We start from the raw sequence: 27,286 nt of genomic DNA, 5'->3' as shown, positions 1-27,286 counted from the left end.
ACGGCGCATTCACTTTCAAGCCGCGAATGTGTCGCAGGCAGGGAGCGTGACAAATGGCCCGAAACCAATCATCGAGGAGCAAGGCGTGCTGGACAATCAATAGTCCCTTCATCCTGTGCTTTACATATAAAGGGCAGGTATACAGAACCCTTTCGACAGCTCTCGCTAGGTCATTTTGAAGACAACTGTTAAAAAACAATGCACGAGTGGCAACGAGAACTTTTGGTTGGAAAAAAAAGCCTTGCAGAGAAGCCGACTTACAACAAGTGGTATAGCACACATCAATGCATATAATCAAGATCGTTCGATGACCAACACGGGTTTTTAGAGCTTAATCAGGAAAAAGACGCAGGTGTTCAGCAGACCTTCGATCACCTTCGGTGCACAGGAGTACCGCTATCAAACATTATGGTGTCGCAGCGCTGGCAGACAAGGAAAAGACTAGGGACACACACAACTGCACTGAACTTACTTTATTTTGGACGCTTTTGATCCGCGCATATATAATTGACAGAAGGATGAAATGAAAAGAAGCAGGCGTTTTTACGGCGCATTCACAAACGCTAGACGAACGCGCCGTGGAGGAGGCGTTGGTCCGGCGGGGCAGCCAGGGTCACGAAATGCGCGTGTTCGCTTCGCAGATCTGAGATAAAGCAGGCACAATACAAGTTTACTATGATCTTCAGAACTCTTCGGCAAACACACGCAGTCAATAACAAAATCTACTCACTATTGTGATGTTCACAACGTGCGTAGAACCCCTTGCCTAGCGACTTGTTTCCGTATCCTTGACGGCAATCATCGTTCCGCCCGATGGCTTCCGCTACCGACGCACTGCGTGATGCAAACGATCTTATATTCCCTACATACGTTGGAAGCACGGTATAATTGTGGTTGGAAGCCTTCGGTAGCAAAAAAATGCGGTGCGCTTGCCGCCGCGGGTGGCGACGCACTCGCCTGCAAGCCCCGCCGTTCATCGATGTTCGTCGGCAATCGTCGCGCAGTCACTACACCTTCTGCTTGTTCCCGAGTTGAACAGAGCCGGAGCAACTTGTCCGGCAAGTCAAACGCGTCCTCGTGCTTCATTCTTCGCTGTGGATCGCCGATACAATGCCTCAAAGCGGCGCATTGCAATTTACGCGGCCGCCATTTTCACTCTCAAACGTTTGAGATTGCTTCTGTCGCTCTCAAAAAAACGCTCTCAATTGGCGGCCATATTTAGGTGCTCAACGTCATCATTTCTTTCGTGTTCATGACGTCTGATGACGTCCACCGGTGACGCAGAACTGACCGGTCAGAACTGACCAATAGGACATAGGCCTTTGAGAGCGATTTTGAGAGCGATCCGTTTGAGAGCGGTGCGTAATACGGCCCCAGAACAATCTAGATAACGTCGCAAACAGCTACCAGCACGGGCTGGAACATTGTGGAAAGACACGCAAATGGCCGGAATCTTCGAGACAGATCTCGGTGCATCTTGCGCTACAACGAAACTGATAAAGGTGTGACTCGCGACATCGAGCATTAACAAACAAAGGTTGTTGCCTTAGTTTCCCCTACGGGGGCTAGGAGACCGTCCTTGCACGTAACTGCGGCCCGGCGACGCAAATCGATCATTGTACTGCGATGGGGAGCGTGACAGACGCCTTGGCGGCGAGTGCTCTCCACTGCGCAGGAAGTCGTTGATTTCCTGTGGTCGCTCGCCAGGACGGGGTCGTGGGGCGTTGAGAGCGAAACCATGGAGGCCGATCCGCCTGTACGGGCAGTGACGGATGATGTGACCTGCCTCACCACAATGGATGCAGAGCGGTCGGTTGTTTGCTGTCCTCCAGGCGTCGCACTTCCTGGGGCTTGGGGGTCGTTGCTGGGCTTGGGGGTCGTTGGTAGGCTTGGCGGGCGGGGGCGAAGGGACGGTTTTCAGGAACAGGATGGTAGCGGCGAGGGCTCGGAAAGTCATCATGTCGGGGTGCAGGGCGACGTAATACAGTAGCGTAATTCATCGTTGTTGCCTCTTGTGCTGGAACAGTCGCAGCCGTCGCTTGAGGAATGCCCAGCGCCTACTGGACTTCTTCACGGACAACGTCTGCAGGTGTCGCCACCTGGGGTTGTTGCGAGGATGGCATCAATCGGCGGAGCTCGTCTCGCACGATCTCCCGAATGAGGTCCCGAAGGTTCTCTCCGCTTGCAGATGCGCTGGGGTAGTGGCTTGAGTACGGCTGAAGTGGTCGCTCGTAGTGGTGCATCCGGGTGTCCGTCTTCTAGATGGCAGACGTTTCCGTTTCAAATTCCGCCACGGTTCTTGGCGGATTTCTGACAAGACTTGCAAAAAGCGATTCTTTAACGCCTCGCATTAAAAATTTGACTCTCTCACATTCGGTCATGTTAGGGTCGGCGCGGCGAAAGAGGCGCTTCATCTCCTCAACGTACGCCAAGACAGGCTCGTTAGGAAGTTGAAGTCTTGACTGAAGGAGGGCCTGGGCTCTTTCCTTTCGGACGACGCTTGAAAAGGCAGTCAAAAACGCTTCCTTGAAAATGTCCCAATTCTTCATAGCTGCCTCATGATTTTCGAACCAAACTCGGGCATGTCCTTGAAGAACAAAGTAGACTTGCCTGAGTTTCGTGGCGTCGTTCCAGCCATTGAATTCTGCTACACGGTCGAAAAGGTCCATCCAGTCTTCTGCATCTTCGTCCGGTCGTCCATGGAAGCAGGGGGACTCACGGGGTTGAACGAAAACAACTGGTGCTGTAGGCTGGGCCATTGTCAGCGTCGATGCCTTCCAAGATCGAATGGGGTCCGGCAGCAGACCGTGTTCAGGTTGGAGCCCTTGAAGCCGGCGACTGGTTCGGTGGCCTGTTGGCTGTTCCTCCAGGGTAACAGGAACAAGGCTGGGGTCTTCGCTTGAAGGATCAAAGGCAGCACCTCCACCAGATGTCACGTAGTGGGGACAAGGTCGATGACACAAATGAAGGGTCGATGATTGCACTGAAGAAACTCTTTATTGGGCTGACTTGCGCCGGCAAAAGAACAACTCGGCTGCGGCGATAGCAACATACGCGCTCGTCGATCATTGAACAAGGAAATGCTCGTCACACTCGTCAACGCTGAATTTAAAGGCTGCACAGAACAATCTAGATAACGTCGCAAACAGCTACCAGCACGGGCTGGAACATTGTGGAAAGACACACGAGTGGCCGGAATCTTCGAGACAGATCTCGGTGCATCTTGCGCTACAACGAAACTGATAAAGGTGTGACTCGTGACATCGAGCATTAACAAACAAAGATTACGGAACTGATACGCGATCCAGAATCGGAGTGATAAGCCTGTATGCCGGCGGCTGTTAAAAAACAACAAATACAGTTTTGAAGGATTTGCGGCATTATTTTACAGGCTTTTTTTGTAGCCATTGAGTGATTCGATCCATAGGTTATTTTTACTTTTTTCTTTGTCGCATGGGGTCCCAATAAATTTCGTTTTACTCTTTTTGGAAATGAGGGCAGTGATGATAAATTTTTTTGCTACACATTCATTTGAAGAGCGCTGTGTAAGTAAGCATATCAGTGCGTTCCACTTTTTTTCATGCTGTAAACTTGTAGAAGACAAGAAAGACAGGGCGCTACTTGCAACTGATCTATTCAGAACAATGAGGACGGTTTAAATATTATTATTTCTTTATTTTGAACATACTGCTAGCCTCTTTCGAGGCTGTTGCAGGATTGGGGTACATCATGATAGTTAATTTGAAACACGTCACGAGTTATATAACCACTATGGAATGACGTCGAAATTGACTAGCCATGATGCGCGATAATGTCAAAGTCTATAGTATACCATGCAATGCAACATGAGTACAGGTGACGTAATATTTCTTAACAAGTAGTAATCAAACGCTTGATTATCATGTTCGAGAGGAAAAAAAGAAATGATTACGGCAAGTTAGAAAGAAAAATGCGCAGAGATTCAGAGCCAACAACATCCTCGGGTAACATGCTCCATTCCTAATTGCTTGCAGAAAAAATTAATAACGAAAGCTGTCAGTATGAAATTTATACTCTACTAAATGCTGTGAATGTTTAGTTCTAGTATTTATTTTAGATGATGGGACTAGATAAAGCTTGGAATCTATTTTTAAAGTACCGTTTATTAGAAGGAAGAGGAACTTACGGCATGAAGTTCGGGCGCGGTTACTAATAGTGGCAAGGTTCGAAACCAGCAAAGAATGTTCTACTCGAGCACAGGCCGGATAAGGAGACAATATGCTAGCAACGTGGTGTCGGGAGAGGCAGACGAGATCGATCCCTTAACAGAAGAAAGCGCGGAAAATGCTTTTTATGTTATATATTGCACATGTTTTTTTCCATTTCTGATCTGAAGAGATGAGGACACCGAGATATTTGTATTCTTGGACTGCTTTTAATGATTATTTCCAACTTCATATGGGAAAACTAGCCAGTTGTTTTTTCTTGACACAGTCATGAAAACTGATTTCTCTAGATACAGAGTCATCTGCCATTCCCGACACCGTGTTGCTATTTGACCACCTGATGTGATTTAATTTCTTTATAAATAGTGCAGTCATCTGCAAACATTCGGACTGTTTCGTTATTATTTGTTGATGTTAGATCATTGATGTAAAGAAGAAATAAAATAGGTGCTAATACAGTTCCCTGGGGGTATGCCATGCATTACCTTTAACACGCTGTGATGCGCCACCATCATAATGCACATACTGGTAGCGTTCTGAAAGATAATCTTTTATCCAGTTCATTACTTTATTACAGTCAAGGAAATGGTGAAGATAAACATCAGTTTCGGGTGCGATACGCGATCGAACGCTTTTGATAAATTTAGAAATAAGATGTCAACCTGGCTGCGTTTGTCGAGAGTGGATGTGAGATCATGGATCTACTAGCTGAGTTGTAGTTGTAGTTAGGACCCTTTCCTAAAGCCGCGTGTTGGTTCAGACTGAGCGGGTTATTTTTTTCAAGGAAAGTTATGATATGCTTCAGAATGATATGTTCAAGGATCTTCGATGCAGCACAGGTGAGTGAAATAGGGCGATAGTTAGACTTATTTGTGGCATCTCCAGATTTATGAATGGGAACTACTTTTGCGATTTTCCAGTCTCGCGTCACATCTGTGTCCTAAGGGAATCAGGAACAAGTATTTGGATACTCTGCGTATCTTTTTAGAAATGGATTTGGAATATTGTCTGGACCGCTAGATTTCTTTTCATCGAGATTAAGGAGAAGAGCAAATATATCTGATTCACTTAGTATTAGTTCGTCTAGATTTTGCCTACAGGACGTTATTCCTGATTCTAGGTGAGGCATAGAATTACGGTTTAAACCTCGTTATAATGAAGTCGTAAAAATAGGCAGTTCACTTCGTTATAATAAAATTTCGTTGTATCGAAATTTTGTGCCTAGCATGCGGAAACATTACCTAAGCACTTACCAGCTGTAAGGTGTTTTTATTTCCTCTGAAAGTAATCCGTGACCTTCTTTTGCGTCTGCTTAGCTGTCAGAGATGGCCTCACCCTGTGTTCATAGGCCCACAGAGATTGCATCGCTTTCTTGTTAAACTTGCGTAGCACTGCAGCACATTTATTGCGTCAAGCACTTCACGGTTATATGGGGCTTCGGCGTCAGTGTCACTCCTGCGAAGGACCCAGGCAGTGACAAAGCAAAGGAGAGTCGTAGAGGAGAATCGACCAGTAGAGCAGAAAGCAGCGTACAAACAGCTGCTGCGGCAACGCACGCGGGAAACCAAAGCGGCAAGCAGCACACAAACAACATCTGCGGAAGCGGCGGCCGCGCGAGAGCGGTGCGAGAAAGGGATGACAGACGGGCGTGCACGCTGACGCATCAGCCTTCGCAGGCATGGGGAGGAGTTTTTTTGGATCATAGCAAAGGGGTGAGCCGAGCAGGAATTGGGGGTGGGGAGGGGGGTAACCGGACCTGCCGCTCTCCTCCATTGGTGACGAAGCAAAAACACAGAGGGAGAGAAAAAAAAAAAGCGGGAGGCGGGGGCGCGGATACGCTAGCGGCTTATCGCTTATCTCTTGCTTGTAGGAAGCGAATGCCGTGTGCCCCAGAGGACCGTCTGCGTGAGAACCAAGTCTCGCGCGCTGGCAACGCTTTTCCTTTGGCCGCCTTCTCCTCTGCGCATTGTTTGCCCTTCCGTGTAAAATTTGTCTGAAAATTTCGTTGTAATGAAAAACAGAAACATTTACTTCGTTATATCGAGGTAAAATATACATGGTTTCCAATGGGCATTATGTGATGTATTCCTTGTAACTTCGTTATATTGAGGATTTTGTTATACTGAAGTTCGTTATATCAAGGTTTTACTATCGTCAGGCGTGAAGACCGATTGAAAATACTGATTAAACTCATTAGCCCTCCTTATGCGGTGGTACATGGCTTGTCTGTGTTTTCGAGAGTTCAGATATCTCCAAATTCTTGAGGGGCGGTTTTGATGAAATTGCTAAGGGTAATGTTTGTATATTTGTGCTTTGCAGTTTTAATTGCTTGCTTTAAGTCATGTGACAGTTTGTGAATCTGTTCAATATGTATTTCCAACGGTTCGCGTCGTTTAAGTTTCCTTAGTCGTGACAGTTTGCGTTTCATGTGTATGATGTCCCAAGTTGTCCAATGATTAAGTTTATTTACAGTTTTTACTCTCATAGGAACATAAAGTGATAAGCAGTGCTCTACTTTGTGCTTAACTCTTTCCCTCCCGCGCCCATTGAGCATCGTTAGCCTGCTAACGATGACTTCGTGCGCTGATTTTGAACCCTTCTGCGTCGCTCACGGACACGCTATACTATCTAGTGTGTAGTTGGATAACTGAATTTGCGATTTTGATGTTGTTTACATTTTACCCGCAAAGCGGCTATTTTATAGCGTGCTCCAAACCCACGGCAGCGTCTCAATCGAATGCCAGAATGGCGGCATCCGCATCGACGATGCGTGCTTCGAAATGTCGCAAATCTAACGACTACGAACTATCTATGATCGATGTTATCAATGACCCCAGCAGAAGCAACTCTGAAGATGCTGCCAATTATCGTCAGAATTCAGTTCCGACCCCGCTGATGAGGAAACCAGCCTGGAACACCGGCAGCCACACTCTGGCCCGCTAATGATGACTTCGCACGCAAATGTCAAACCTTTCCGCGTCGATGGATGGATGGAATATAGGAGCGTCCCCTTTGAAACAGGGTGGTAGCAGTTGCTATCAGGCTCATTTTTCTCTCTATATCTTAATTATTGTTTTAGATTGGTTAACTATACTTGCTACAGTAGCTCACGGACATGCTATGCCATCTAGAGTGTAGTTGAGTAACTGAAGCTTAGATTTTATTGGTGTGTAGTTTTTTCTCGCGAGGTGGCTATTTTTTGAACGCGCTCCGAGCATGCAGCAGCGTCGGAGTCGCATGCTAGAATGGCGGCATCCGCATCGACGACGCGCGCTTCGAAACATCGCAAATCTGATGATTCCGCACTTTCTACGACCAATTTTATCATTGACACACGTGTAATAACTGAAGCGGAGAGCATAAATGCTTCTGGAGAGACAAGTGTTAGCACTCTGTCCATTTGTTTATGTGATAAGGAAATGTCTTTTCTCCGGCGATGATACTGTTAGCACATGTGATATCTTGTCTTTGGCGTATAAATGGGCTGCATGTGTGTAATAAAATTTTGTTGGAAGTTAGCGCTCGTGTTGGCCTTATAACTAAAAGAAAAAATCTACCGTGGTCCCAGACACATGCAAAACAGGCCAACAAATTGTGGCCGCCAATGTTCCAGGCTTGTTTCCATCGTCATCGGGGTCGGAACTGAATTCTGACGATAAGGCAGCATCTCCAGAGTCACTGCTGCTTGGAATCCAAGCAGCAACTGCTGTGCTACCAAGAAGTTTTAATATGACGTCATATTAAAACTTCTTGGTAGCACAGCAGTTTGTTCAAAGTATGGCTCTCAAGTTCTTGCAAGCAAGGGTATATCAGTGGGTAGCTTCCTAGAAATTTTAGCATTGTATTTAAAATCAATGTTCATTGACTGGAAAGGTAAACCGTACCTTCAGAAAGACGGGATATGTATCGGTTCATGCCTGGCCTTGGTTTTAAGCAACCCGTTTTTATCTTAACTTTACAAGACTGTTATCAGCCACCTTGAGGATATGGATGTGTTGCAAATCTTCAGATTTGTTGACGATTTCTTAATCCTTGTTCGCAGTAACTCTGGCTCATTAGAGTCAAAGACCATAAACATAATTGCCAGTAAATGACTCTATAAGGTTTTTAGACCTAATCTTGACTTTCCACCCTAATCGCATTTGCTGGGCCTACCAGCCTCATAGTAACAAACTTGTATTGCCCTATCATTCCGCACATTCAAAACTCGTAAAAAGAGCCATCGTCAACATATGTTTTCAGAACTCCCTCAAAAAATCGTGTACGTACAAGGTGAACAAAAGTTTTAATCAACAATCCACAAGGTTGGCTAATGCTGGGTACTATGCCAAGGTCCAGGTATATGTTGCCGAGAAGCTTCTGAAAAAATTTAATGGTGATCATCAGCCTCTGTTGCTCGATGGGAGAAAACGTTTTGTTGTAATGCCGTATATGCACAGAATTTCCCATAATCTAAAAAGAATTGGACAAAGGGCAAATACAACCGTCATATTTTCGGCTCCGAAAAAACTCTCTTCTTTGTGCAAGATTGGCAAAACAAACAGTAACGGAGCACGTGCTTGCACGACTCGTCATCTGAAGCCTTTCGTATGTTGCATTGAAGGAGTCGTGCATCAGATACCTTTATCATGCATTGGCCACCACATCGGACAGACAGGACGATGCCTAAATGAGCGATTAATGGAACACGCATATAACATGTAAATGGAAGGGAAGTTCACTTGTAGATCACATTCTTTCTTGCAAATCAAGAACTTGCAAGCCATACTTTGAACAAACTGCTGTGCTGGCAAGAAGTTTTAATATGATCACACGTGTAATAATTGAAGCAGAGAGAATAAATGCTTTCGGAGAGACATGTGTTAGCATGTGTTAGACATGTGTGGCCTCTCTCAAAACAGGGAGTAGCGTTCTGCCCAAGAAGGGAACCGGGCATCCGTTTCGGCATGGTGCTCTGCAGTGGCCCTCTTTGATTGCTCATTATGCATCAAGAACACTATTCATGACTGAATTTTTTTTTTTCACAGGGAGTGGCAAATATAATGTTCTGCATTTGTATATCTTGAAAAAGTATTTAAATTTTGGTTGCTCTATTTACAAGTGCATTTCGTCAAGTTTTGGTCAACTTTTTTTCCAAAATATGTTTTTGGGAAATTATATTGTCTGTTACAGCCCACAACTTCATATTCAAAGTTGTATGGATAAAAAGTGAATATATTTAGCTTTCTTTTCGTGTATTGTATAAAATTTTAGACATTGTAGTTTTCACAGAAAAAAAATCTACCGAAACCTATAGAAAACGACCATTTTGCCCATGGTAGGGAAAGAGTTAAACGTCAACCATAGATAATTGCATGATAGTGACGGGTCTGCATACATAGCAGCTAAATTTGAATAAAAGCAATCAAAGGCATCAAGAACACCAACATCGTCAGCATTTTGCCAATCACAAAGTTGTATCACTCTTTTGGCAGGAGCTGTATCAGTCATCCAAAATGAAATGGTTGCTTTGTGATCTGATATCCCATCAAGTATTTCGTAAGACAAGGCACAGTCAGCAAAGCTATTACTTATAAAAGTTAAATCAAGGACAATCTGGCTCGTAGCTGTAATATGGGTGGGTTCCCGCTCGATTTGTTTAAGGTCGAAAACAAACGCAATGTTAAGAAGTGCTTCGGAAATAGTTTCATCAGCGGGTCCAGTATGAAGAGTTTCCGATGCTCTACCTGGAAGGTTAAAGTCCCCTGTAAGAATGATTTTATTTCTAATGATTAAGGTGACGCTGCATGTAATGCATGTAGAATCGGCAATGCGAAAAGTAAAGACGCAGTATACTGTACTAATGGGCGACTTCAATGCCATGGTAGTGAAAAAGCAGGCAGGAGACCAGGTAGTAGGTGACTATGGCATTGGTTCTAGGAATAGCAGGGGGGAGTTACTAGTTGAGTTTGCAGAGCGCAATAACTTACGAATCATGAATACCTTCTTCAGCAAATGGAAGAACCGGAAATGGACATGGAAAAGTCCTAACGGAGAGACTAAAAATGAAATTGACTTCACACTGTGTTCAGAGTTAATCGGGAAAGTGCGATGCAGTGACCACAGGATGGTGAGGTCCCGAATTAGCCTAAATCTGAAGAAGGAATGCAACAGATTAGTAAGAATGAAACCCATCAACGAATTAGCGGTGAGGGGGTGGGCAGAAGAGTTCACGATCTTGCTACAGAATAGATATTCAGCTCTAACCGAGGATGGCGACATTACCCTAGAAGCAATGAACAATAATTTCAGAGATATCATTACTGAGTGTGGGGTAGAAGTAGGCACTAGGATAGTTAGAGAGGATACCGGTAAGCTGTCTAAGGAGACGAAAGATTTGATTAAGAAACGCCAGAGTATGAAAGCTTCCAATCCAGCAGATCAGATCGAATCAGCTGAGATATCAAAGGTAATCAATAAGCGCAAGGTGGCCGATATAAGGAAGTATACCATGGAGAAAATTGAGCATGCTGTAAAGAACAAGGAAACCTTGAAGCGGTAAAGAAGAAACTGGGCATAGGCAAGAACCAAATGTATGCGATAAGGGACACGGCGGGCAACGTCATCACGAATATTGATAAGATAGTCAAAGTAGTCGATGAGTTCTATACAGATCTCTACAGTAGCCAAAGTAGTCAGGACCGTAATGAGATTGGCGGTGGGGAAAAACAGTCAGACGTTCCACCAGTGACGAAGAACGAGGTCAAGAAAGCATTAGAAACTATGAAAAGGGGGAAATCAGCTGGATAGGATCAGATAACTACAGATTTGTTAAAGGACGGGGGGGATATCGTGCTAGAAAAACTGGTCACCCTGTATACACAGTGCCTGGTGTCATCGACGGTACCGGAACCATGGAAGAATGCAAACATTATCCTTATTCATAAGGAAGGGGACTCTAAGGACCTTAAAAATTACAGACCAATCAGCTTACTGTTTGTTACGTATAAGGTATTTACTAAGGTAATCGCTAATAGAATCAGGACAACCTTAGACTGCAATCAAGCAAAGGATCAAGCAGGTTTTCGGAAACGGTACTCTATTATCGATCATATCCATACCATCAACCAGGTGATAAAAAATTCTCGGAATATAACCAGCCTTTATACATAGCATTCATTGATTACGAAAAGCATTTGACTCAGTAGAAACCTCGGCGGTGATGCAGGCATTGCGAAATCAGGGGGTAGACGAGCCGTACGTGAAAGTGCTGGAGGATATATATAGTGGCTGCACAGCAACCATAGTTCTGCATAAAAAAAGTAACAAAATTCCCATAAAGAAAGGTGTTAGGCAAGGAGATACGATCTCCCCAGTAATATTCACAGCTTGCTTAGAGGAAGTATTCAGATACTTGGAATGGAAGCAGTTAGGGATAAGGGTAGATGGAGAATACCTCAGTAATCTGCGATTTGCTGATGACATTGCCTTGCTAAGCAACTCGGGGTATGAACTGCAAATAATGATTGATGACCTAGACAGGAAAAGTATAAAGGTAGGCTTAAAATCAATATGCAGAAGACTAATGTAATATTCAACAGCCTTGGGAAGGAACAGCAGTTTATGTCAGGTAGCAAAGCACTGGAAGTAGAAGGCGAATATGTCTACTTAGGACAGGTAGTAACTGTAGATCTGAACCATGAAAAGGAATTAACAAGAAGAATAAGATTGGGATGGAGCGCATTTGGTAAGCACTCTCAGGTTATGAATAGCAGCTTACCTGTATCGCTCAAGAGGAAAATATACAACAGTTGCATCTTACCTGTACTCACCTATGGGGCTGAAACGTGGAGCTAACCAAGAGGGTTCTACTTAAGTTGAGGACAACGCAGAGGGCTGTGGAACGAAAAATGGTAGGGGTAACATTAAGAGATAGGAAGCGTGCAGAGTGGGTCAGAGAAATAACTCAAGTTACTGACATTCTAGTGAAAGTCAAGAAGAAGAAATGGACATGGGCAGGACATGTAGTGCGAAGAGAGGATAACCGATGGTCGCTTAGGGTAACAAACTGGATTCCAAGGGAAGGAAAGCGTAGCAGGGGGCGGCAGAAAGTTAGGTGGGTGGATGAGGTTAAGAAGTTCGCAAGGATGCAGCTAGCACAGAACCGGGTTAATTGTAAAAATATGGGAGAGGCCTTCGCCCTGCATTGGGTATAGTCAGGCTGATGATGATGATGATGCATGTAATCAGACAGAGAGAGCAAAGTAGCTACACTGCTGTTAGGTGGGCGATACGTTGTGCTAATATAGACCGGAGTTTCATTAACAAGAATCTTGCACTGAAGTTTCTTTGCGCCTTCGACGTCGGGTAAGGAAATAGCACATAGGTCTTCCCTAATTAAAATCATGACCCCACCACCATGAGAATGCCTGTCTTTATGCAAACAAAGATAGCCTTGTGGAAATATATTATTGAATACGTGTAAGGACAGCCACGTTTCAGTGATGGTTACAACATCTGGATGGAATTCAAGAAGAAATGCTTGTAGTTCTACTAAATTATTCACTATAATTGTAGCGTTTAAGTTTACTGTGACTACTTGTCTGTGCCGTTGTTCTCGTGGTCTCTGTTGTGGGCAGGCATGTTTTTTGGTAGGGGTACTTTTTCTTTTTTAGAAGCATCCTACAAGAATAGTTGTCCATTAACCTTAATTTTTTTCATACACGAGTGAAACTTTGTCCCGCTTATCTCAGTTAGCCTTGCAGCTATCCCACAGTTTTTTTCTGATGTTGCATACTCTCTGTGAGAAGTCTTCACTAACAGAGAAATTTGAGCCTTTATGGTTTGCACAGTTTCTCATAATCTTTACTTTATCTCTGTAATCGAGTAGTTTGAAAATGACAGGACGAGTTTTGTTTGCCCGTCTTGCTCCTAAGCGATGTATTCTTTCCATTCTTGAGATAGTCCCTTGAAGGATCTTATATCAGTTACTTCTTCTTCTAGGCTTTCAGATGTCTCGTCGTCATGTTCGGTTAAGCCAAAAATGATCAGATTCGACCTCCTGCTTCTGTTTTTGAGGTCGTCTACCTTAATCTCCAGATATGTCACGCTCATTTGAAGGTGTGCAATTTTGTCTTCAGCATCTTTTACTCTGATCTCGAGCTGTGCAAGAGTGTCCAGTTTATTGTTGATGGCTTCCAAAGACTTGTGCGTTTTCTTATTTTCGCTCTTTATCGCTTTATTGTCAGCAGCCATGCCTCGAAGCTCAGCTATGACCTCTTGCATGTTAGGGCCAGGATTGCTTTCTATATCTCCAGCAAGTATTAGAAGATGTTCCAAAGATACCATATAGCTCTGAAGTCTAAATACACCTGCCATGGGCACGGCAGCATCAGAAGAAACAAATCGTCACTTCGGAAACATTTGCCAAAGCGTTTGCTCACCTGGAGCAGAAAGACAAATGGGTTGGTGACGCGCATGTTTGCTTAGATGCCGCCGTGCCCAATGCCGTAGCTGAGAGCACTACATGCTTAAAAAGCGCATGCTGTTGATGTCGTTGGGGATTTGGCCGGTATTCCAATGAATCTTGCCGCGGAAGAATCCAGGTGGGTGGACGGAGCCTCGTTCTGTAGACTGTTCGGCAGTAGTGCGCAGCAGTCGACGCATGCCGCTTCATTCTTTTTCATAATTTTTTTTTATTTATTTACAAATACTTCTGTTTCGGAGGGGAGACATAGCAGGGGTGGGTAAATACTATAGTAGAAACAAATAACATCAGTAACATAAAAATAGATAACAAATATTCAAAGCAGATCAACAGGTTAAATTGTTAGGCACCTGAACAACGAACTCTTCAATTGGCAATGAGCGAAGTGGGCCATCCAATCGATTCCAAATTTCAATAGTTAGTAGAAAAAAAAAATTTAAAGCTACCTATACAAGGTTTGAAAGGAACAATGCTTAGTTCCTGGCCAGGGTGCTGAGGAAAACCGGGTGGTCCACGTTAGTACTGCAGGAATCAACCAGCATCAATCCGGGAAGGGCCTGGAGCAGAAAGACAAATGGGTTGGTGACGTGCATGTTCGCTTCGATGCCGCTATGCCCAAATACTAAAAGATGAGCACATGATTAAATCAATAGCGCGTGCACGGGCAAGAATTCATATCAGAAAGGCACAGGTAACTCATCGCATATTCCTACATGTCAAGAAATGCAATCTCTTTATTATAAATTGCCACGGATGGTATACAGTTAAACCTGGTTATAACGAAATTGTAAAACGTCCGCGATTTTTCGTTACATGCAGTTTTCGCGTGAGTACCCAAAAGGACAATGTAGAACGAAAATCAGATGAATTGATTTAAGAGAGACCACCTTAGCAGCGGTGGTGTAGCGGTAGAACATCCGCCTCGCATGCAAGAGGACCGGGGTTCAAATCCCGGTGCCGCGCAATTCTCCACCGGATTAAAAAAAAAATCCGCGTGTCGATGGAATTGCATAAACAGGTTTGGGGTGCGACATGATGCCGGTGAACACCTCCGGCAACGCACTCCCTCACCAGAACAGGAGTTGGCCACCCTGGTGCAGTAATTGGCTGCAACCTCCCATGATAAGCTCCATAAACCGGGTTAAGTGGAGAAATATGGGAGAGGCCTTTGCCCTGCAGTGGGTATAGTCAGGCTGATGATGATGATGACCTTGAAAGTGTTTACAGTAAATCAGAATTACTTGAAGTCATAGAAGGAGATTTTTAGCGATCACGCTGATAGCGCGGCAGAACTGCGGCGGCAGCCTCCACCTCCGCCTCCACGGCTCACGCGATGCGTCTACGAGGAAGCGGGGAAAGGGGGTGGCGGTCTGGGGAAGACACCCCCCCCCCCCTTCCCATTCCCGCGTGCCGTGCCGCGCACGTTCGCCCACCACCGTTGCCCAAGGAAACTGACTTTGCCTCACGTCGCCAGCGCACTCCGCTGTTCCCACTGCCGATGCGCAGGAGCCTGCGATCAGCCTCGTGGCAGCGATGGACACACGCTGCTCGCCCAGTGTCTTTTTTCTGCTATTTTTGGCAGCTTTTCAGCATGAACTATTGTAGTGCCATGTTCCTACAGTGAAAGCAGCGGAGACTGCTGCTTCTGCCGCGGTGATGCGGCGTCGGCGCTGAAGCACGGCGCGTTGTATCTGCTGCAGTCACTTGTTGCTATGTAGTAGGCGTTCCTCTAACTTCAGTTTGTGTTTTATCGTCCTGAAACTTGCGGGGTTCTGGCTAATTTCCCATAACTAGCTAAGAGACAGTAGACGCCTCAAGTTTGTTATATCAAGGTCAACTGCCATGACATGTTCATTACATGGAGTTTTTGGATACATTTACTTCAATGGGGGCGACGTTGGGGGGTTGAAAAACTTCGTAATATCGAGGAATTTGCTACATGGAGGTTCGTTACATAGAGGTTTAACTGTACTGACACAATCACTCCCACACTTCTTGATTCGATACGCTTCAACCAGCTCCCGCTCAAGCGTGTCAGAGTTTCTACACAAAACTCTAGTTCCTTGGAGACAAGCATCGCACTTTAGCAATTTTTCTTTGCTACATTCGTTGATGTGCACTGGCAGGTAAGACCCAGTACCAGTGCTTAAGGACAAATTATGCTCCCGTAGCTGCTCGTCAATACACCGGCCTGATTGTCCAATGTAAACCTTCCCACATTTCAAAGGAATATTATACGCTACCCCTTTTTCGCACTTCACAAACCGATTCTGATGATTAATAGAGCAATCAATATTGTAGTAATTGCTGCTTGACACTAACTGACACAGGGAAGAAAGTTTTCGCGGAGCAGAAAAAAAATCCGCAGGCACATTGTACTTTTTAGCCATGCGCTTGAGATTGTGCGCCATTTTATGCTGATATGGTATAATCACTGGTTTTACTTTCCGAGTACATTCAGCCACCATTTTGTCATTCCTTCTAGTTTGAACATTTTTTAATAAAGCTTTGGCAACTGTTCTAACCATGAGCGATGGAAGCTAAAACAAGCAGGCTTTTCATTGCTTTACAGCATAATGCTGCCAGCTAAGGCTGTGCACGAAAATAGATTGTGGACCACCACTAGGAGATGCAGGGGCACAGCGCAGAGTTGGATGCATCCAGGGCTTAAAGTCAGGGGGGACTTAGGGGGTCTGAGACCCTTTCGCACTCGAATATTGTATAAGGAAGGCTGCCATCGTTCCTTGTCAGTGGTTGTCAGAACTTTTCTTCTCTGGTGTTCTGGCCATTTCTCAGTAAGTTTGAGTAAAAAGCCATTAACATATATTTTCTAAAACCACAAGGGGAAAATAGTGTCTCCCTTTAAATTTGCATAAAACGATGTCCAAGGCAGGCCATCAGCCGCTTTCTCCCACCTCCTATTTCCCTTCCCACCTACGCTCAAACCACTAGAGACCCCCCTCCCATGGAACCAGACTTTAAGCACTGGATGCATCGAATGTCCTGCTGAACAGCGAGTTCAATAAAGACAGACACCATTTGATATTACTGGTTTCAATACATCCAGGATCTACTTTATTCCAAATGGAATTTTCCTGGTAGCTTCAGTGGGAAGGTTTCCAACATGCATGGCCACTCGAACACTTTTTTGATGACCCTGATCTTGCTGTGACTAGCTGTGGTTGTAACATGCATTACTATTTCTGTGTGGCTGAGTGTGCTGACAGTTGCCTTCCTATGTGCCAGTCAGGTGGGTCATTTCCTGTGACAGGGCGTCTATCTTCCTCTCCTACTCATGCCATGCTTGGTGGTCACTTCAGTCATGTGCAGTGCAACTTCAGGGCACTGACTGGTCTGAAAACTAATTATGTGAGCAAGTCGGGGAAAAAAATTGCATAAGGGACAGAAGAGAAATAAGACATTTGTCTGATTTTTTTCGCTGACTTCTTCGTATCGTGCGACACCATCCTGGCAGAATGCTCTCCTGAACTGTAAGATCTAAATGCTTGTCTGATTGCCCCACTGTTGGTGTTATTTGGATGAAGTTGTCTCAGTTTAAGGAGAGAAGAGAGCTTGTGGTGCTGCGAATGACTGACTGACCCATGCTGTCAAACCTTTGGAACTTTCTCTGCTATGTCACCAGGGTGTGACTTGAGGTTGCCAAGAGTGAAAAAAGCCCTGTGCAGGTGGTGACGAGTGGCGCATCCGGCTGGTGTCTACGTGTGCCACAGCATTGGGCGCCCAGCTAGTCCACGGTCGGCCAGACGAGGCCCCCCACTGCACCCAGGTGCTTGGACACCTGGTCACCGTGGCCAGTGGCGGGGATGCGGCCCCAGCACTGCTGCCCCTGGTCACACCCCTGCTGGACACCCTGCACTCCCTGGACGACAGGGCACCCCTGCTGGTCAGTGGTCACAGAGCCAGGGCGTTCGAGATCTGCTAGTCTGAGTAGGCTCAGACCACAGTGCTTAGTGGCAAGCACAGGGACGCTCTGATTTTTCAGACTTTATTATCCCCACCACTATCATCATTGTCATCTACAACCAAACTTTACACACTGCTGGGCAAAGGCCTCTCAAATATTGCTCCAATTACCCTGCTCCTGTGCTAGCTGCATCCACTTAACTCCTGCAAACTTCTTAACCCCATACGCCCGCCTGACTTTCTGCCACACCCTGCTATGCTTTCCTTCCCTTGGCATCTAGCTTGTTACCTCCTACGACCATCAGTTGTCCTCTCTTCGAACCATGGTGTAAGAATAAAAAGGTGTATAGGGACCGGACAGCTGAACGGGTGGCGCACCCTTCGGCGCATCGCTCAATCGCTGGCATGCGCCAGCCCCAGTCGGCGCATTGCCAGCGCATTGAAGTGTGCTGTTTTTGTCGTTGGTTTGTGTGGAAATTGGAAATCCTAAGATTTAAATGATGTTGTGCGTGACTATATCCTCAAAAGAGCGCAAAGTTGGGCTAGTTATGTGAATATTTCCAGTGAAACAAAGACTGGCCAAACAAGGCTGGTGAAACGTGGTGCATTGTTGGCTGCACTGGCAGCTACGCAAACTCGTCGGACGCTTTTAAATCGATTCATTTCTACGGGTTTCCACACAAGCATGAGTGGCGGGTGACCTAAGCAGGGTTCTTTGAAAAGCAGAGGCACGAATCTACATATTTGGTTACTGTGTGGTCATAGAAAGTGTCAAATTTTTAAAATTCTGGTTGCTCCCGGATGCTTTGTGCCTTCTGTTCCCCAGGATTGACGGCACAAGAGTCGCGGCGTCGAAGCCGTACTCCTTCATCGGTAGTCACTTTATTGGCAATTGAAAATCGAAGTAACCTAACAGCGTAAGTTACAATGCTAGCATTTCCCTGCCTGCGTACAAGGAAACCCTAGCATGGAAAAAGAAAAGGCAGCTCCACCATCATCGTTCGGGCTGCACTATGATCTTCAGTGATGGGCAGAGACAATGTTTGTGCAGCTACTTTCGCTGACATAGTCATAGATAATTTACTTTTTTTCTCTTAACAGAAAGAGCAGATAGGAGACATGAACAATTCCTATTACCATGATCTTGTCCTTTTTTCTATCTTCGTTGTCAACCAGTGAAAATGTGCTGAGAGCTCGGCGTAGATATTCTTAGAATTTGTTAACATTTGTTTGTGGCATGTCCATTTCAACTAATAAAATCACTCATTTCACAGCTCAATCAATACCGCATGGTCACAAAATCTGCTATCGGCTTCATATAAAAGCCGAACAAGAAAAAAATACAATTTAATTTGTGGAAAAGAGCATAAACATAGCATTTTTTTTTAAATTTCGAAGGGCGTGTAGCAAATTTTTGTTTTGTTTTTCGCATTCACGTTGCACCTGACACGGCTTTACATATTTTCTCAGCGGCGCCCATTTCCTGACCCGCCTAAATACATGTGTTTCTCATTGGCGCTTAAGTGAACGTGAGATTTCCTGATTGTGGCATAGTAAGACAAGACCGTTTTACCTCTCTCAGAAATTGCTTCTAGGGCCAATGTAAGCAGATTTAGCGGCAGTCCGGCAAGCTGCAGTGACAAAGTTGTAAAAGGAATGGCTTTCAGATTAGCTGCACACTGCAAAGATTAGCTGCAAAGATTAGCTGCACACCATGCCTGGCTGCCACTTTTTTCTGGTGTGCAGCTAATCTTTTCAGCTCCCTGCAAGCTGTCAAGCATTTGCCCGATGGTGTCAGGAAAGCGTTTCAACGAGGCCTGTACTGTAAAGCATCAAAACATGTTCACCCAGTGCACCGGCAAGGTGGTGTACGAGATTCCTTTGACCTGTGGCAAGGTTTATGTGGGACAGACGGGGAAATGTTTCAATGAGCGGGCTCGAAGGCACAATGTGACTATAAAGAACAAGACAGGAGGTAGCCTTGCTATACATTGTAGCCGCTGTGAAAATTGCCGTCCCAAGTTTCTAGCCAAGGCACAGGACAAGACAGAAAGAGAAATTATTGAGGCTTTTTACATTCATCAAAGAAAAGACAAGTGCATTAGCACGCCCTCTATACTCCTTTCTAAAGACGAACTCTCCTTTTTGGAAGGATATGTGTAGTTTTTTTCACCGTCTTTCTTCTTTTTTAATGATTTTAGGCGCCTTTTACACGCTGCCATCCACCGTTTGAGTTTTATGCTTTTATCTTTTACTTCTCTCTCTCATGTCATCTTCGGTTTTTAATCTCTTGTGGTTCCTCGCCTTTATCATTTTCTCGTTTCTTGTCTTTGTCCATGCGACCTGCCTTTCACCCATGTGTTTTGTCATGATTGAACTGGTTCAATCCTGCCTAGTGTTACTGTTTTGTTTTTTTCTGATTTAGTGTGGGGGTTATCGCACATTCATGCAGACCAGAGATTATAAAAGAGTGCCTGGGTTCCTTTTCTGCTCATTAAAGTTGGAAGTTGCGCTTCTGTCCTTTTGTGTCGTTCTTCCTGTGGTGTTTCGTCAGCGCTATAAGAATCAAGATCAGGTATCGAGGTCAGGTATCAGCCCCGCAAGTTCGTGGTACGCTGAGAAAGTAGAACACCTTAGCGAACGAGCCATCAGAGGGATTCATTTAACAATAGAATGCTCTCTTAGTTGTCGGTGGCTTATCTTGCAACACATCACACTGTGTGTGTGTTTTTTTTATTGTATTTAAGTTTGACAGTATTGGACTATTGCCTTCAAATGCTCAAGGCAACTGCGGTCAATCACATTGAACTTACTGCGCTGAGAGAACGCCTAAATAAGCAAAAGCCAAATACAGTGAAAGCTCGTTACTTCGAACCTCAATAATTCGAATGTTCGGAACTACAGAACTTGGTCCGGCCAAGCTCCACAGAGATCTGTGTATAAAAAAGCCCGTTAATTCGAACGCGAGTCAGTTCCGCTACGGATAATTCGAACTACGCACCGCCGCGTTTGGACGGCTTGACGCACATCACGCGGCAAAAAAAGAAAATTAAATGTGAAGAAACACTTCCGCGATCGAAAGGCATAATTAGAGGCTGCGCACGTCCAAAACTGGGACAGAAGATGGAACCAGGTAAAACCATGGAAGAGTGGGTAAAAGTTAAACGGCGCCATGATCGGAGCGGCGGCCGGCGGCGTTGGAGGGAGCTAGGGGACGGCGGACGCGGCATGGTCAGTGCATGTCCGCGCAGCGCGGCTGCCTGCTCTCTCTTCTGCGCAACCTCCGTAGCTCACAACTAAATACTCATTAATTCCAACGCTGTTAATTTGGAAATAGGGATAAGTACTGTCGGCGCAATCCCAGCCAACACCCATAAAAGACTATGACCTCGGACGGGCACTATAAGCTAAAAATTTTTTTTTTTTTTTGCGATAGCCATTCACCCTTCCACTCATCAGTCGTCAATGGACGCACGCGAGTCAGCTGCGATCATGACGCCGGCTTTTAGCACCGTTCGTTCCGATGATTGACTGGAGTGGCAGTGGTAGAAGGTCTACTTAGGACAGGTAGTAACCGTAGATCCGGACCACGAAAAGGAAATAACAAGAAGAATACGATTGGGATGGAGCGCATTTGGCAAGCACTCGCAGATTATGACTAGCAGCTTACCGGTATCGCTCAAGAGGAAAGTATACAACAGTTGCATCTTGCCTGTACTCGCCTATGGGGCTGAAACGTGGAGGCTAACCAAGAGAGTTCTACTTAAGCTGAGGACAACCGAGAGGGCTATGGAACGAAAAATGGTAGGGGTAACATTAAGAGATAGAAAGCGTGCAGAGTGGGTCAGAGAAATAACTCAAGTTACCGACATTCTAGTAGAAATTAAGAAGAAGAAATGAACATGGGCAGGACATGTAGTGCGAAGAGAGGATAACCGATGGTCGCTGAGGGTAACAAACTGAATTCCAAGGGAAGGAAAGCGTAGCAGGGGGCGGCAGAAAGTTAGGTGGGCGGATGAGATTAAGAAGTTCGCAGGGGTCAAGTGGATGCAGCTAGGACAGAACCGGGTTAAATGGAGAAATATGGGAGAGGCCTTCGCCCTGCAGTGGGTATAATCAGGCTGATGATGATGATGATGATGGGTAGAAGGCGCCCGCCCCAGTCGCTCATAGCATGATAAAGCGAATATACTGAAAAGGAGGCTTGCACAACTGGACAAGCACTGGAACTTTGCAAGTTTGCTTCCCTCCACCCTGCCGGAGCTAAAGTCAAAAGATAAGCACGCCGTTATCGCTACGCGCCATCATGGCGCACAGCCAAGAAATGTGTTGTGGACCGTGACAGCGCGAAATGGAGGGACGCGCTAGCGACTGCCGCCTTTATGTTTTGTTTTTTTTGTCAGATTCATAGGCACAAATCGGGGCTGGTTGGGTTCAATATGCGAGCGAGTTCGTTACGACTAAATATGGTATATTTACCGTAATACAAATGGTTCTGTTCAGATTTTTCGAGGCCATTCGATAATTCGAACATCGAATAATTCCCTGTCCCGTGAAGTTCGAATTAACGAGCTTTTGCTGTACTACCAAGATCTCTCTATCATAGCAGGCGGCCGAAAAAATAGGGCCGCTGATAGCAGGAAATTTCATTTTTTTTCATTTCAGAACCTCTGCAGCATGTTGAGAGAAAGGTATTTATAGTACGTATAATATTTTCTAAGTCAATTATATGTAGCAGCTCCGACGTGTTCAACAAGAGCATTGTCGTATATGTAAAAATGATGCTGAGGTTGTATTACTCATTTGGCTTATATTATGATTAAGTTCGATAGTCTCAAGGCCGGGTTCAGTGAGCTATTGTAGCGTAATTGTGCAGTAAGTCCTGGAAGTATATGTGTGTTAGCTTTTCCGACCATAAATAGGAGCCTACTTTTGCCTTGCTTGTTTATTTTTCTCCTTTCCCATCTCTCGTTGCAAGGTTGAAACTGGAATGTCATTTGCTATTATTCTACTCTGAATCGTTTGAGTCTAGCTATTACCAAAAAAGACAGGTGCAGCATCTTTTTCATTTTACATGAACGCTGACCATTACAACTACCATTACTACGGCGCCACGGCTACACGGCTTGGCGGTATTTGATTTTCAGGCGGGTTTCGACTAGACCTAATATAAGATGAACGCGCAGTGCAGGCGCAATTCCCGTCATCGACATCGTCTTTACAAGCGCTTAACGAAGGTGTTCCTAGCGTATGGTGAAATCATGCGCGTGGCATTTTCGAGTATATAACAGAAATACGATGCGGCCGGTCGAAAAAATACTCGTTGCGATTACTCTAAACAGCTCAAAGCTCTCAAAGCCACACCGCAAAACGACAGGTAGGGACACGCTCAAAAACGCCTCGCAGAACGGAAACGACTGCGCGACTCAGCTGCCTCGGCACTCCGCCGCGGGCGGCGTTGTTTCGCTGAGACGACGGTGGCGCTATAAACCGTTTACAGAGAGTAGTTCCACTCTCCCTAACTGGTGGTGCCACTGGGATAGTCGTCATTGCTGGCCTTCGGAACGCATCGGCGTGCAGTGCGGACTGCTGCTGTGCATCATGTGTAAGAACTCCGGCTGACTTTTATACACCGCTGCTTTGATGCAGGTGTCATCTGCATTGTCGAAGTATTCTGCGAGGAAGTAGAGCTAATGACCCTGTTGTTTATTGGTGGAAGAACAGACGATGCTTTCTACATAAGGTGCACATCATGGCCTAGGCCACCGTTTTTCTCGGAGGTGTATCACGAGTTCATGTTCCTTTCTGGAACAAGAAAGCGCCTGTGAATTGTAGAGAAAGGCTATATACCTCATGCACCAGCTCATGTTAGCACCGGCAGTACCCATGGGAATGCGAGAACGACCCTGACGTTTTCTGAGTAGTTGTATATTGCGTCTTTGCACTGCTGCCGCACTATTTTCGCAGGGCGTTAAGAAGTACCTTGACGTGGCTATTAATGTGTATGCATTTATTAGAATTGATTATGCAGAGAAGAAAATTCAGTGTGGGCATGCCATTGAATCTGCTTACTTTAATTAGGTACTGTTTCCAAAGATATGCGGGTTCGAATTCCGGCCTCGGCGGCTGCTTTTCCATGGAGCTGAAAACCCAGGCGCCCGTGTGCTGTGCGATATCAGTGCACGATATCAGAACCCCAGGGGACGGGAATTTCTGCAGCCCTCCACTCATAGCCTGAGTCACTTCGGGACGTTAAACCCCACAAACCAAACCAAACTTTAGACAAGCACTGCTGCAATACATCTAATAACTGCTATTTTATAAAACTAATGCACGGGCAAATGATGCAATTTACAATGATAAGATTTGTTATATCCCCGCTTGCTTGGGCTGCCTACTGTGGGCTCTGAATTTCGGTGAAATTTCGAGTCGCCTTTGCCCGAGCGCAGGTGAACGCCGCTGAGCGCCTGATGCGGCCTTCAAGCAGCATAATAGTCTTTTGAAGCCAGGACGTTTACAGGAGTTAAAATTATATCTTATCAATTGTTGGGAATTACACGCACGTCCATATTGAGCAGTAAATATTGTGCACAATGTCAAATGGTGAACAATTATATTGAGTCTCAGCCAGCATGGTCTGAACATGCGTTCGCCCTTTGCACAAGAAAATAAAAAAATTTTGTTTGAGGGAATAATCAGTTTGTAATCTATTCAGTTTTACAGAAAATTATGTTTTCCTCAAAAAGCGCTAGAGAGGGAATTGATAAAGAAAAAAGAAACGCGTCGTCGGTGGACGGGTTTGTCGAAACGTTCTATCCGATGCAGACAGTCATAAGGACAAAATAAAAGAGCTATACATGGTTAAATAAACATTTCTTAGCACCTACACATACTATGGGCATTGACATGAAGGTTTTTGGCTGTCTACAAGCTCGTTGTCCCCAGCGACAGCGGGTACGCCGCACCGTGCAGCCGAGTACCAGCGCGCCGGAAGCCGTCAAACCATAAGGCCCGAAGGCCAGCGATGGCGGAAGGGTCACATGATCAAATATGGCAGCGCCCATGCGCTCGCGCTGTAAAGGGTCTATACAATGGGCGCCCGGTCCCTATTAACAGTGCCGCTTGTCCTCTGCTCCGAACGATGCACAATAAGTCTCGCAGTTCCGCTGCCTGCCGATAGGCGGCGATGCAGGCATGTGGTTCCTGTGCTCCCGCCGCTGTCGTCTGCTTGCAGTGAACGCGCCGTTAAATGTAAGTTTTGTTCGGAATGGTGTTGTAATTCGATCTGTAATGTTTTTTTCACTCAAACATGACTGCACTTTGATTGGGGGTGTGTATGGTGCTATCACCAGTGCTTCAGGGGCTCTAAGACAGTGTGAAAGTGCTTTGCCCCACGATGCACCACAGGCAACAGGTCATGCAAAAATAAGCTGGCGCTGTTTCTGGCACCAAAGGATGAAGACCGTTTGAAGGTACAGAGATATGTCATCGCATGTAAGGATCGTTTACTCCAGCCTTCAGACTTTCTACGCAAAAAGCATTTCGAGCCGCATCTTGATCGTGTCTCGATCGTGTGAAAATCTTAGGAAGCTGTGTACAAGTGCCATATGTACTCGTAAGTGCACCGCGGCGACCGTGTCTTGCAAAAGATGCAGTACCAACAAGGTCTTTTGTTGTGTGTGAGATATTTCACAGTCGCTATTCTACGAAGTTCGTTTTATTAATTTAATGCCATAATAAAGAATATAGAAGCTATTAGATTTGGTAACCGCATGAGGCGGCAATCCCTGGTGATGCGTCGCGCGATGCCGCCGCCTGTCGTTGCCGCTGGTGCGCAGTGCTTAAAGTCTGGCTCCGTCGGAGGGGGATCTCTAGCAATTGGAGCACAGGGGGAAAGCCAAATAAAGAGGGAGAGAGAAAGCGCCATGTGCTGGCTTGCTCGCACATTGTTTTATACAAATTTGAGGGGAAAAATAATTTTTCAAACATCCTTCTCGGGTGGACGAAAATATGTTATGGCTTCTTATTGAAACTTAAGGACAAATTGACAGAACAACAGATAAGGCATGCTCTGACAACCACTGACAAGAAAAAAAATGGCAACCTGAATTCGTATTCATGCACTCCTTATAAAGTATATTAGAGTGTGGAGGGGTCTCAGACCCCTTCTAAATGCTCGTGGCCCCCCGAGATTTCCAGACTTTAAGCCCTGCTGGTGCATACAGTCAAATCTCGTTACTACGAATATCATATTAACGAATATTTTTAAAATTCTCAACTGATTTTTGATATTTTCAATGTAAAAATATTTCAGTACTATGAATTTCAATATACTGCATATTTCAGATTAACGAGCATATTTATTTTTTTCTGCTATTATCAAGGAACATCAGTATAACGAATTCGGCTAAAATTAACAGCGCCGCAACTCTCGCGTGAAACAGAAATTGCCATTTCCGTGTGTATGTCCCATGGGCAGTAGCTATCATCATCGCCAAATTTAGCGCCAACTCCTAACGCCACCACAGAGCTGTGGTTTAATATCCAGTGGCTTAGCAGGCCTAGTGGCCTAGTTGCCTGGCTTTTTCTCTTTGTGTTGTAGGACGTTCGTTGGTCGGACTTTCGTGTTCACATATGCGCGAACAGGTGTTTTTTGTTGCTGGTGGCCTTACTATGAAAAATCCGATGATGAATGCAGCCAACGACGGCGCCAAGAAGAAGCGAAAGCAGTTTTCACTGCAGGAAAAAATCGACATTTTGTGAGAAATCGACGGAGGAAAAAAACAAATCGACCTCTGCAGGCAGCGTGGCATTGCCCCATCTACCGTTGCGACCATTTTGAAGGACCGTGACAAGGTAACAAAACTTCACCGGGAATCTCAACTTGCTCCTACAAGGAAACGGCTGCATCTAGGAAACTTTCAGAATGTAGACCAGGCTGTCCTCACGTGGTTTAAAGATGCCAGACTGCAAAACGTTCCCGTGTCTGGCCCAATGCTGCAAGAAAAGGCACGCGAGTTTGCCGATGCACTTGAAATAACTGGGTTCGAAGCAAGTGCGGGCTGGCTTTTCCGTTTCCGTCAAAGGAACGGAATAACTTGGCAGGCAGTGTCAGGTGAGGAAAAGGCAGCTGACAAAGAAACCGCGGATTCTTGTCGAAATGATTGTTTCCGTGAGGTGGCCGAGTCGTACTGTGAAGACGACATTTTCAACTGTTCTTACCAGCTGCTGCCAGATCGGACGATGCACTTCAAAGGACAACAGTGCAAAGGAGGGAAAAAGTCATCTTCGCTTGACAGCTCTGCTCTGCTGCAATGCAGCAGGCACGATGAAGATTAAACCGCTCATCATCGGCAAGTATGCGAAGTCTCGCTGCATGAAGGATGTCATGTCGACACCGTACGACTACTGCGTGAACAAACGTGCCTGGATGACCAGAGAATTGTTCTCCGAGTGGCTCATCAAACTTGATGATCAAATGAGGAAGGATAACAGAAAAATTCTTTTGGTTGTTGACAACTGCTCTGCTCACATCGTGAATGTTCGCCTGACACACGTTCGCCTAGAGTTTCTGCCGCCAAACAACACATCTTTGCTGCAACCGCTAGATCAAGGCATTATAAAGAGTGTGAAGGCAGAATTTCGTAATCGCCTTGTATAGCGGCTGATTATCAGTCTACGCCTGAAGCAG

General features: G+C 45.4%; 1 protein-coding gene across 6 annotated transcripts in view; it reads left to right on the top strand.

The window, feature by feature from the left end:
* The window catches only part of spg (dedicator of cytokinesis spg), a 430,105-nt gene that overhangs the window by 197,541 nt on the left and 205,278 nt on the right, over positions 1–27,286 (top strand). For all 6 annotated transcript variants that reach the window (XM_084607325.1, XM_084607299.1, XM_084607317.1 and 3 more), the window contains one exon: positions 17,358–17,575. In XM_084607325.1, the coding sequence (XP_084463451.1) occupies positions 17,358–17,575 (218 nt within the window). The remainder of the gene's footprint in view (positions 1–17,357; positions 17,576–27,286) is intronic.

Source organism: Amblyomma maculatum, chromosome 1 (assembly GCF_055883805.1).
Source record: "Amblyomma maculatum isolate TAMU_Amacu chromosome 1, ASM5588380v1, whole genome shotgun sequence".
Lineage (NCBI taxonomy): Eukaryota > Metazoa > Arthropoda > Arachnida > Ixodida > Ixodidae > Amblyomma > Amblyomma maculatum.
The sequence above is the reverse complement of the archived record's forward strand: the minus strand, read 5'-3'. Positions and strand labels throughout refer to the sequence as shown.